The following is a 12,947-nucleotide window of genomic DNA, read 5'->3' on the forward strand; positions in this document are numbered from 1 at the left end:
GACTATTTAATATCGTATTTATAGAGCTAAGAGGATATATGGTGTTGAAAAATATTTTTGTCCTTTTCGAAAGAACTATTTTTTTCACATTTGTATTAACTTTACCAATCTTTTCAAAATTTTTTTGAACAAAAACATTCGCCAGCCATTAGGACGAGTAAAACCGCGTGGCCTAAAAGCACGAGGGACCACTAAGTCCACTGCGAAAGACATATCTCTCATCTTATTATAAACAGGATGACGGATAGCATAGGTTTTTGCTCGCAAGTTCTTTGTTTGCAATCACGTGAACTCTTATATTTTTTCACAAAGTGATTAAATTTTTCTTTTTATCACAGAGGTTGTTAAAGGATGTACTGGGTAGCGATTATTATTTTTGCCCTATAAAAGTGTTTCTAAAACTTTCGGCTAATAAAATACACTAGCTATATTTGCGTAGCAACTGAAATTGCGAACAACAAATATATTAAAAGGTTGGAAAGGTAAAAAAGTGTTACTTTGAACGAGACAAAAATAACTTTTCGACATACCACTTAAATTTATTACATTATATAGTGGATTGTTTTCAGAATTTCTACAGGGTGGATTTCCACATGCAGGGAAAAAATTGGCATGTTTTCTTCTTAATTTCGACTGAATATTTGGGTTTCTTCGACTGGGCGGCTTCTGATTCTTCTAGAAAAGTGTCAGAGCGAACTGTTTCTCTGCAAATAGAAATCCGCCCTTGGCCAAATATAAGCACCCGCTTTTACAGGTTGACTGAAGAAAGGTAATCAAATTTTAACGGACTGTCGTACTTAATATATAAATGGCGTCTTACAATTTAAATATTGAACCACAAGAACGTCGAATACTTCCAATGATTCTATTCTTATTTCATAACAGGAAAAATTGGATACGAAAGTCGGATATAGAAACTATTGAAAAACTGAGCAAAACGAAACGCAAACAAAACAAATTTGAGTGTACGAGCCAGTAAAAATTCAGGATGTTATGCGTGGCAGCAAGTTGGATTACCTTTTTTCATACACTTGAGCATATATACACGGGGTAATGATGAGCATAAACTTATATACTATGTGTGCTTGTTATAACGACGAATACTGCATTTTCGGATAGAACTGGCAACTTATAGGCATCGCCAATCAAACATTTTTCGTTGAATGATATTTCTTTAAATAATGTTGTAAACTTTTTACAGCTTTTGAAGTGCTCTCTAGTCGATTTCCTTGAGCTCGTGAGGAAGATTCAGAATTTAAAATGGATATGACAGGAGGATCCTCATTGCATGGGGACATTTTAGGGGCAATCAACGTGTTTTAGAAGATGTGCCGTTGAAAGAGCACTCCTTGCAGACCCGAGGAAGCCAGAAAGGAAACGACAACGCGGACGCGATTAAGCTATCCATGCAGTTATCCTTTCACGCCTCCATTTCTTCCATTGTCACGTCAGAATTTCTAGTGGTGGAAGAACAAAAATGAAACGTTTTATGATTGTAGGGAAAGTCGAATGGCAATAACGATTGCAAGTTACGTCATCGTTGCTGCGCAATATACGTCATCACCGTCATAAAAAACGGTTAGCGAAAATGCTATTCGCAACGAATGTTTTACCATTTGCAATAACCTTTTGGTGCGAGGCAAATATATAAATAGTGAAAACGGGTTCCATAGCTAGAAGCAACATTCTTCCTCTAACTGGCTTTAAAAGTACATTGCTTCTTTCCACCCTTACACAAAATAACCTTTTGGTGCGAGGCAAATAAATTAATCGTGAAAACGGGTTCCATAGCTAGAAGCAACATTTTTCCTCTAACTGGCTTTAAAAGTACATTGCTTCTTTCCACCTTACACAAAACGGTTAAAAAAGTCAAAATCTAAAAAGATTTTTTTGATTTATTTTAAACAATCACCAAATTATTGCTTGTCGCGTTGGACTTAGTAACTAGACACGACATTGTCAGGGAACGGGGATATTGCATGGTTAATCTATCTAAACAGAACCAAAATTGTACATTACAACAGTATTATTAACAGGTTCTGTCCATGATTGCATTAAAAATCCTAGTTATTATTCCAAGACAACACGCATACTTACTTTACACCTCCTTCGCCGACTTGCAAAGATAGAGATGTCAGTGCCGAAACTGTTTCTGCCTCTTCTTTTTCCCTTATTTTCGCCTCGAGTATGGAATATTGCACTTGGTTCTGCGTACGTTTTAACGACGTCCAGTACTTGCAATGTACAGCTAAAACTCTCTCTAAAGACTGGATGGCGTTTCGGTTTGGACGATTGCGTAAGTGTTCTTCTGCAAGTTGAGGTAACTGTTCCGAAAAGTAAAATATTACACAATTAAAACCAGTAGGAATAGTTTAAATTGCATGTAAAAGTTTTGTGACCACGCTTGAAAATTGGCTAATAATAGAACTCTTGAAGTGTCTATCACACATATAGAGAATATTATATGCAGTGGCGTAGCCAGCCCGACAATTTAGTCATGATATGCTAATATTTTGGTGTCAATGGACTGTGAAAACAATGAATTCTAAAGAAATGAATAATGATAATAATGAAAAATTTGCATAGCATGACTAAATCGTCAGGCTGGCTACGCCACTGATTATATGCTTGCGCAGAAATGTGGAATTTATTTCGATTATTCTCTTCAACACGAGAGATAAATCCATAATTCCAAGCAACCATATAATATTCTTTTTATTATATGAATATTGTATATAAATTTATAAATTTATTATATATCAGTTTATTGTACAAATAAGCAGTTATACCTCGTCTCCGAGCAGTGCTCTCATACAAGCCTCAGCAGAGTCACACAACGTTGGTAAGGAATATCTAGAAAAATGGTATTCAAAGAATCAGTGCATATGGATAACCGAGAATATTCGTAATATGGTTTATGCATCAGGTGAAAGTATCTCTGTGATGTTTATTCTAACAAATATTTGCTTTATGAACGACTTTGGAGGTACTAAAAACTACCGTTGTTAAATCGATTCTTTATCACATTTAGAAGTCTGTTTATCCACACATTTTTTCTTCAGCACCCCCCCCCTTGCCATATAGCAATGAGCAGCCCCTTGACTTACCCTCCTTCTAAGGCCAAAACAATTTGGCCATCAGCGACATCCATTAACTGCCGTGTCATATTTGCAAAACCTGTAAGTGAACATGAGTTTATGAAAATATGTGTTAAATTGGTGAAAAATGGAGCAACTCTTTCCAAGAAGCTTTTGAATAAATACCAAGTACAGTGGGGTTTCTGCATGCAACACAATTGAATCTAAAAACCACAACATTTTCACACACGATCCAATAGCCTGTGCTCTTTGCATCCTAAATCATATGCACAAAGATTCACTCACATGCTGCTGAAACTTCGTAGCCCCCGAGTTGAGGGGAATGACCCCCAGCAGCATCAAAGCCAGCGGAAACCAGAACAATGTCGGGTGCAAATTCTCTTGCTAAAGGCATAACCACGGTCCTAGAGATTTAGATAGACATATTATCCAGAAGATCTTAAGACTGATCTACCATAAATATTCTATGTGTTTATGGCCACGAACACATCCTAAGAAACAATTTTGTTATCGTTTCTTTGATGCATGTGTGGTAGCTACCTAATCCCAGATACATTCCCACATAACCTACACATTCGAAAGCCACACAGTATATGCTCGGTGACCTGTGACCTAGTCATGCACACACCTTAGACCAAAGTTGCGCAGGCGTGTACTTTGACAGAAATATTACCAATAACTCAGTGGATGCATCATGTACCTACATGCGTTTATGTCGACGTATTTAGCGTTGGAAGACTTACCTGAACGCTGCTAGATATTCTGTGTCTCCAAACATGGGTTCTGTGAAAGATAAGGATAGTTTATATTAGAAAATGACCTGTTGGAAAAAAAGACGGAAAGAGTATTGTTGGAGGATTTGAATAAAAACAGTGGTTGGTAGAGAACAGACGACACCAGATTTAAAATAGCCTTGCCTATGTTCAGGAATTTATTTATATGTTATAAAAATAACAGTGCAGGCATAAATTTCTTTTTACAGATTGCATTTGGTTAACATCCACGAACACAGACTGGGGACACGAGGTTGAACATGTGCGTGTAGATTTAGAGAAAATCGTTGGGACGAAATGTTTTCGGATTCTGCCTGGCAAAAGCTTTCGCTTCTACAGGTGCCAATATCGTGCAAAATGGTTCTTACCTAAACCACCATTCCAAGCAATGTTCACATTATAACCAACGCCAACACCAGCCCCGCACTGAATTTAGAAATGGAAAGATTGGATCAGTATTCTAGATTGATTTTTTGCCACCACTGGCCTTGAAGTCAGCTTAGATTTGGCTGGGGTTTTGTTTGTTTTTTGCCTGTTTGCATGGCTTTTCCCTTGTATCGTTTGTTGGTTTAAAGAATATAATTGTTAAAAAAATTAAATGAGTTTCAACAGCTCGCACTGTTTTACCTCCTCAGGTTTTCCGGTGCCGGGGAAAAACGTTCCGTCGTCATGACGATGCATGGATATATACAGCACATGCGGGTCATCATAAAACATTTGTTGTGTGCCGTTGCCATGGTGAATGTCCTACGAAAACAAATCTCTATCAACTACTGCGAAACTTCCTTCTAATCAAACAGCGTGTAGTCCTTTCCCAAAATGTATACAGTCACTATTTCTAAATCAATATTGCATGTCTGCTTCCCATCTATAACACAATATTTAGGACACATAACACCAAGCTATAAAAACCACGATCCCTGAGGGATGAACTTTAAGCTATGTGGAGCACATTAACTGAAATCACTTGCGACATACCCAGTCAATGACGAGGACCTTTTCCACTGACATTCGTAACCTAAGTAATCTTGCTGCTATAGCAACTGAGTTAAAGTAACAGAAGCCCCTGTGGAGAAAAAAACCCCATCAGATGATCGACAAAAATATAAATATATATATATATATATATATATATATATATATATATATATATATATGTATATATATATATATATAATATTATATATATATTCCTTTTATAAATATAAATTTAAATCTAGCTCTATCGCCATTCAAGCAACTACCCACATCGTACATTGTCGTCTTTTATTGTCGTAATTTAACGTTTATAAGTCATAAATGGCCATACACCACCATAATTTTTTTCTTTCACCTTGACGGGCAATCTACGTCATTTGACCACTGAAGACAAAGTGGGCAGCAAAACATGGTCCACTTCGTTACACGCATGCAGGCTCATAATATCGGACTGAGTATCAAATAATATCTTTTTAGAACTAATATGCATGACTAAGGTTACGAAACAGCAGGCAATCTCAAAAGCGAAAAAGAGTAAGACTCTTACATGGCTTGATGGGCTTCAGCATGATGTCCAGGTGGACGAACGACTGCAAAACCATTCTAAAAATACATGTATGCATAATGTTGTTAGGGGCTAAAATAATGTTTCTTCATCTGAGAACTTTACTTAATGCGACAAAGTTGTCAGACAGTTTATAATGGATAGAATCCTATAATGGATAGAATCCATTTAGAATAGCGACGAAGAAAGGCCGTAATGACATTTAAATCATAAATATATATTTTCATTCTTCGGTCGTTCGCTGCTTTTTATGGGTGAGAGAAAAATTTGATACCAGTTTTTTAAACAATGCATGCCTTTAAAGCAAGCACAAATTCCATAAAGAGAATAATCTATGGCATGATATTAGTTTTTTTTAGCTTTAAACTATTTTAACACGAAATCTTGATTATCTTAATTATCAGTTTTTCTCTTACTAAAGAACTAGGGAGCTCTCTCAACCACATAAGTCTCCCATCCAGAATTTGGATTTCATGACGTCGCATCGACATTTTTGAGATATAAAACTAACCTTTAAATCACCCGATGCAATTTTATATGCAAGTTCAGTTACACAACCAACAGCCTGTAAGAGAAATGCTATTAGCAATTTAAACCGGATTATGACAACTCCCTAACCATTTGCAACTTTATAAATCGACCAAATGTTCTTGGTGCATGGACATCGATTGGAGCAACCGTCCTGTATTGCAATCTCATCAAGTTGCGTAGCTAATAGAAGTTGTATAGGTTGTCATTCGTCAGGGCCGCCGATAGGGGGGAGGGCAGGGGGTCATTTTGCCTCGGGCCCCAAACCTGAAGGGGCCCCCGACTTAAGAAAGAACCTAAAATTAAAACACCTTAAAAAATGTTGGGCTCGGTATATTATTCGCACACTAGTCGAAGGTACGAGTGAAAGTCATTGTTATTTCAACTTCTAAGATTTTTTGACATTGTTTGTAAAAAAGTTTGTTTGTAAAACTTTTGCACAACGCTTTGTGCCCCGCAGATATTTAAAACCATGACGTCACAGGGCCCCAGAAAAAAACATGAACTCACCATTCTGGCGGCATTTGCACTGTGTGCTTCGTTCCATATCGTATCGGCATCGACCCCCAAGCCAGTGCAAGCAAGCGTTGTGAAACATTTCAACGTCGTCATGTCCCCTACAAAATTTTATAAAAACAGAAATAAGAATAGATTTTTGTGGCTTTACATAAATCACAAGATTTTTGTAAGATATGCTATACGCGCTCACACGCTTAGTTCTTGCTTAATGTTAAATATATTTTATTCCATCATGTTTAGGCCATGTGTTATGATATTCGCACAGTCAAAAGCAGAATGGCTTAACAACGTACTAAAATTCTGTACATCTAATTTGAAGTCCCAACACAGTTAACAGCCTGTATGACCTAAAGGACACTTCATCTTATTTCTTTCAGTATTATTTCAGTATATTTCTTCACATCGTTTCGTTAAATGTGATTGTCGGAGCCCTGAATGGACCTTTTCTCTTTGTGGGACTCTATCTTCGACTCCCTTCAAATCAGATTTTATGCCTTGCAATGATGCTTCCTTGAGTTTTCCATACATCTGGAAACAGCCGACTCGTTAAAGGGCCCATTGCTAGACACACTGAGTAGCAAAGCGTTTATAGGAAAGAGCTTGCTTATTTTCCTGAATGTCAGCGACGAAGGGCTTCCCATGCTTTTTTGGGGGACTGTTAAGCTTGTATACCACACAGTCATATTATAAAATGGAGTAAAATATCACCGCACCAATGCATGCTGGGCTATTCATTTCTTGCCTCTGGCATATTTTTTAATACGGCAAAGCTTTAATGCGGTTAGTATGATGTCAGCTTCGGCCTTTTTTGACAGATTATCAGTTGCTCCACGAGAATTCAACAAAGCCGATTGAGGTGTTTCTTTGGATACCCCTTTCAATACTTTTAATAAGTCTTAATATGAATATTTGCGATTGAAGAACCAGAGAGGATTCGTGATTTTAAGATACATATCAATGCCCAGTATAAGGCGAGTAAATAAAGAGAAGTAACAAAATTACATTTAAAACATTTAATAGAAAAGCGAACATCTTTAGACAAATTGACATATATGAATAAATTACAACTATTTAGGAGATATATATATATATATATAATAAGCAGAGCTTGGATGGAAAAACAGATTTTCCTTGCAAATTAATGAAGAGAGGGTTTGAATATAGCAATGATAAGGTTCTCTCGAGTAAGACAAAATCCTAAACACGCATACTGTATCGTTGAGGAACTTTAAAACTCATTCTTTCCAGGCGAACTTCCTATCCGAGAGAGCCTTCTCGTTGCTAAACTTAAATCCTCTTTTAAAATACAAGATAGCTCCACGCTCCACTTGTAATATAATATCTTGTATGTAAATGCTTTAATTTATTCACGTATCTATGTTTGTCAATGGCACTGAAGATGTCTTAATTTGGTTAAAGACAAAACGTTAAACTCTCTACTGTTTTATATGTAATTTTGTCATGGTACATTTACGCACATTATGCTGGACATTGATGTTTATTTGAAGATTCAGATTAAGAAGTTAAAAAATGCTGGCAGAATGGTTCAATTGTACCTGGTATGAAAATATAAGCCTCGTCGTGTGATGTAAAATATTGGGTGGGGAAGTAAAATCAATCATCTCATTAATGGCCGTAAAAAGGCACCCACTTTAGTAATGACGTCTAGCGAATCATGCACAATTAAACAGTTTTCCGGCTAAGGAGTTCTTAAAATAATTGAAGACCAGTCCTTTATCGAGTAACCATTTTGCTTGTGTTTTTTTCTTGTAAAACATTGAAAACTTTCGTTTTCCAATTAACAATGCAGTGATCAGAACTGCTAAGAGGGTCAAGAACCACTTATTCCCCATAGAATCGGTTAGATTACCAATGACTGTAACAGTTGCTGCGCCTTTTGAAGATTTTTTCTCCTTGCGTGATTGATGGTGGTACGTAAATTTCTTTTCTGAAAACTATTGATAAATGGACACGACCCCCCCCCCCTACCAGCCCTAATATTTTATTGTTGCAAGTCTGACATAGCCGTTGAAGGAATAATGGTGACACGTAAGGCATTTTGGCCCTTTCAAATCACGACAGATACCTTAAACGGATTTACATCACTGCTTACATTTTAGTTCACCCAATTAATGGTTCACAACCATTTTAAGTAAAGGACATCATACACAATTTAAACATACCATTTTCTCCTCGTGATCTCAATTGTGTGCTTCCACCGTAGAGCATTGTATGTTGTTCACTGCAATGAAAGAAAATTATGGAATTGGGTCTTGCCACAGAGAAACTGCTGTTATATTTCCAAAGAGGTTCCAAATAGAGTATGTGACTTTTTAACAAATTACCAAATTACTGGCAATGGCATTTACAAAAAAAGAGAGCCATGTTAATGAATTTCTTTCGGTTATATTTCGATGGCGAAGAAATTAGAATGCAAACGTACCAACAAAAGAGAATTCATAGATTTGAGGTGCGACTTCCAAGAGGGGAGGAAAAGGGGAGATGATGTGCATGTTTCATATAACTGCATGGTAGCCGATTTGTATGGGCAAAGGAAATTGAAGTAAAGATCAATCACTGAGTTCAATTTGTTTTATGTCTAATGCGACACGGTAATATCTGCACATTGGAAAATTAACTTCAAACTGTTTTTGAACTCGAACTTATCGTAACATTTTTTAATCATCCTTTTTCCTAAAGAATGTTTTTGCTACGCTTTGGTACACGAGTTTATTATTAATATCACACCTAACATGACTGGGGGGCGTTTTTCACTTCTTGTACATTTTAGCTCACCTGTGAACAGTAAGAATTTCTGCTAATGTTGCTTTTCTCGACCTGACACGCTGTAAACGAAAACGTGGAAGAATGTTAAAAAATGTTCACTCTTCAAGCATAGGTAAAAAAGACTTAAAACATAATTATAGCAAATTATACTTTGGGACGGCTACTTCATTGTGCAATTAAACACAAAGTTTATTGCATTACTTTTCATTGAACAATATAATATACAAAACAACATAGCCTACACTATTTGCAGTTAAATTGTAGGTAACTTAAAAATTCTTAATTTTGATTGCATGTTTAACATTCGCACCGAACAACCGAGGTAACAGTTACTGCATTTTTATACCACTAGCCCGGGGATATCAACAAACGATGAACGATGGGTGCTGTACAAGTACCTCGCAACGGGACACGACTCCAGTCTCTTGTAACCTCGCCCATATGCTCTGCAGTCTGCCTGGATGCTCTGGATGTGAACTGACATCACCACACGTGCACTGGTGTTTCAACATTAGCGTATCGTACACAAGACCTGTTGTCGCCGGTTGCCCAGCAATACGACCAACGACGATCGGTGACGAATGCGCGCGCGATAGCGGCCGATGTGCTGGAGTGTTCGAATCGTGCGCAGGTGCGGCAGGGGTGGCACTAAGTCCGTGTACGTGTTCTGGAATCATATGTTGTTGCATTAACTTGTGCTGGCGTTTTAATTGTTCCATAACTGCATTTGCCTCTTGGTCTTCACTCAACGCCCTTTGTTGCTGCAAAAAGGCTAAGTGCTCGTTCAGTTCTTTGTTCTGTTGGGCTTCCAAACGCTCCTTTAGCATCTTAGAATCCTTTTCAGCCTGCAATTTCGACTGATGCTGCTGCAACAAGAGTTGTTCGAACTTCTGCTGGCCTAGCTGCTGACGCAAGAGTTCGTTATGCAGCGCCTGTTGCTGTTGCTGTTGCAGGCGCAACAGTTGTGTGTGATGATGTTGCTGTAAAAGTATCTGCGTTTGTTTTTGGAATTGTTGCTGCGCGTGCAGGTTGTTGGGTAACGACTGTGTTTGACGCAGTGGTCTATGTCGTTTCACCGTGGTGCTGCTGGGCGGAGAAAGTTTCGGGCTCCGACGCAACGGATTTGGTTGCCCGCTAACGTTCGCACCGCCGTTTGTCGCCATAGCGCCTGCAGCTGAAAGGCCAGCCGCTTGTGCGTGTTGTAACTGCGCCTGCGTGAGAGCAAACGCCTTGAGCTGAGCATGGCGAAGGGCTGCCGCATTCACTCCATCCTCGGCCTCCTCGTCTATACCTTCCGATAGTACCTGGCTTAGCATTTGATTCTGTAGTCGATTGTGGAACTGTCTTTGTTCCTGGTTCTGTGGTAACATGCCAGCCACGAGCGCTGAGTTCAGCAACAGCTGATTCAACTGAGCTTGGTCAACGTTGGCCGGTACACTCTGCAGGTTTGGAAGACTGCCAGCGCCAAAAGAAATAGGATTGCCCTAATTCAAAAGAAGAAAAAATATAAATTATAATCCATGCTATTATTTGGTAATGAGTAGCATACTAGAGCCCCTCACTCATGTCAGAGGCGTATCACCCCCCATAAAAAATAAGCTCGTGCATCTCGACTCTAAAAAAAACCCTGTAATAGTTCTCTGAGAAATCTTCTCAAGGATCGCCAATTGCTGGTGATGAGAAAATCCCTATGAAATCCATAGAAGTTATGTGGAGTGGATAAATAGTTGACACTTGCAAAATGTAAATCGAAAAATGTAAAAAGAATGAATAATTAGACAGGCGGGGTTCAAGTTCAAACTAATAGAAATATTTATTCCGGGCCATAATACGGCGAATCAGACCTTTTCATTCAATAGATAGTAATGCGTAATATAGTCAGGGATAGTTGTGGGTGAAAAACGTTCGAAGAGGTCACCTCAAGGAATTAAACTTAGTCCTCTTCTTGCTACAAAACGTAAAATGGATCGTAAAATGTGACCTGTTTGAAGTGTATTTTAACTTTTAGTTTCCCTCTATACGTTACTTGAAGAATTATGGAACGAGCATCGACATGAATCGTTAAACTACTCGTTTAAGGGGTGCTTGGGCAATGGGTACATTAGTTTTAAATTTGCGATGTATTCTACTGCCTCAATTTAATACAGATACTCTTGAAATGATGACGGTGTAAACACGACGTAAATATCAGAAATATGCAGTTGTAATAACAGAGCTTTGACGACGTCTGAACAATCACAGGTCTTTAATTATTCGTTTATTTCCAATGACGCATCGCAAGCGTTGTTGTCGTGTTGCCGTCTAAAATACTAAGGTCCATATTACCTTTCGTTGTTAATGAGATTTCCGATTATCTGGGAAACGTGGAAAAGAAATGAACCCCCAAAATATGTAAAAAGATGTTCGTGACCTCTCTAAAGTATACGTCTTAACTTGCAGTACCCCCTCCGTGCGTTGTTGGAAGGATATATCAGCATTTAAACTATTTGGTTTAACATTATCTATCGATGTATTCAAGGAAAGTTCAATCGGTGCAACCGTGCACGATTGTTTACCTCGTAATCAAATTATTTCTTCAAACCTTTAACAAAGAAGCTTAGCTATAAAAGCAATGCATTTTTCTAGCAATCAGATTTGCAACAACGTCTGGAAGAAAAATTGGCTGCCTTTCTTTCTTTAGATATATATAGTAGCAATTTGCATTGCGGCTTTCGTATTCCATTTATTTTCTTTCCAAAAGGTAAACGGAGGACGCAACTATTTTTGTAAGTTACAGGAATTCCGACATGGCTTGAACATCAACTCTTATATTTTTTACACGTATTCATTCTTCTCTATGAAATTTTCCGACAAAGTACATGCAATATTTGACTGCGTAAAAAACAAGACGGAATAAAATAGTTCTCTGCGAAGTGATTTCGCGTATAATGACATATACACTGTGCCAGGAATGTCATTGCGAGCCTGCCTCGTGCATGCATAATGAAGTACGGTCTTGGATGAAAAAACGATTATTACAAAGACAGGATTTAAAGCTAACTAAGAAGGTTTAACAAACTACTCACATATGGAATTCCTACAGGCGTAACCTTCCCATAACGAATGTTTGGTAATGATTCAGACGGCGTGAGAACGCGTGTCTCGTGGGGCGTCGGAGGAGTTGTACGATCCTGGAAAGACAACATATACATTAAGAAATTAAAAATTACATTCAATATGGTTAATCACGCAAAGATATAAACGATCTGCTTGTATCGAAAAATGATTTTGCACAATAAGTGAACCTCGAAAAATAATACTCGTTCACACATCAATAAGATACTCGCTAAACGATGCTGATACCAACGGTACTGAATGCCGTGCAATAGCAGTTTCTTTGAATGAACGCTTTTCCACAAGATTTCTTGTTATTGTCTCTGCAATTTTGTTTATTTGTACTGTTTACTGTATTTTAACATCTTCCCCCATATTAGTGTTTGCGTGGGCGCCGAGATTTACGTGGTGGATGGAAAGCACCGTATATACAATCAAACTGATTGCATGCTTGATAAGATAGCGTGGCCATATGTTCCATTTGAAACTAGAAAGTTCACGGCTATATAGATTAAAAACAGTTATTTATAGTCAAAAATGTTATGTATTATGTCAGAAGGTGACGTGTAATGTACACGCCACGGAAGACTTAACTCCTGAAATGGA

The 12,947-nt window shown here is 37.9% G+C and overlaps 1 protein-coding gene across 2 annotated transcripts in view; it reads right to left on the reverse strand.

The window, feature by feature from the left end:
- The window catches only part of LOC114539340 (histone deacetylase 4-like), a 35,661-nt gene continuing 22,714 nt past the window's right edge, over positions 1 to 12,947 (reverse strand). For both annotated transcript variants that reach the window (XM_028559967.1, XM_028559968.1), the window contains 16 exons: positions 12,314 to 12,418; positions 9,647 to 10,732; positions 9,258 to 9,307; positions 8,645 to 8,703; positions 6,453 to 6,559; positions 5,926 to 5,979; positions 5,397 to 5,452; positions 4,850 to 4,937; positions 4,499 to 4,618; positions 4,240 to 4,297; positions 3,842 to 3,881; positions 3,384 to 3,502; positions 3,108 to 3,177; positions 2,790 to 2,853; positions 2,098 to 2,324; positions 1 to 1,457 (listed from right to left, as the gene is read on the reverse strand). In XM_028559967.1, coding sequence (XP_028415768.1) covers positions 1,421 to 1,457; positions 2,098 to 2,324; positions 2,790 to 2,853; positions 3,108 to 3,177; positions 3,384 to 3,502; positions 3,842 to 3,881; positions 4,240 to 4,297; positions 4,499 to 4,618; positions 4,850 to 4,937; positions 5,397 to 5,452; positions 5,926 to 5,979; positions 6,453 to 6,559; positions 8,645 to 8,703; positions 9,258 to 9,307; positions 9,647 to 10,732; positions 12,314 to 12,418 — 2,340 coding nt within the window. In that variant the 3' untranslated portion in view covers positions 1 to 1,420. The remainder of the gene's footprint in view (positions 1,458 to 2,097; positions 2,325 to 2,789; positions 2,854 to 3,107; positions 3,178 to 3,383; positions 3,503 to 3,841; positions 3,882 to 4,239; positions 4,298 to 4,498; positions 4,619 to 4,849; positions 4,938 to 5,396; positions 5,453 to 5,925; positions 5,980 to 6,452; positions 6,560 to 8,644; positions 8,704 to 9,257; positions 9,308 to 9,646; positions 10,733 to 12,313; positions 12,419 to 12,947) is intronic.

This window comes from Dendronephthya gigantea, unplaced genomic scaffold, assembly GCF_004324835.1.
Source record: "Dendronephthya gigantea isolate DGI-Jeju-01 unplaced genomic scaffold, DenGig_1.0 000199F, whole genome shotgun sequence".
Lineage (NCBI taxonomy): Eukaryota > Metazoa > Cnidaria > Anthozoa > Malacalcyonacea > Nephtheidae > Dendronephthya > Dendronephthya gigantea.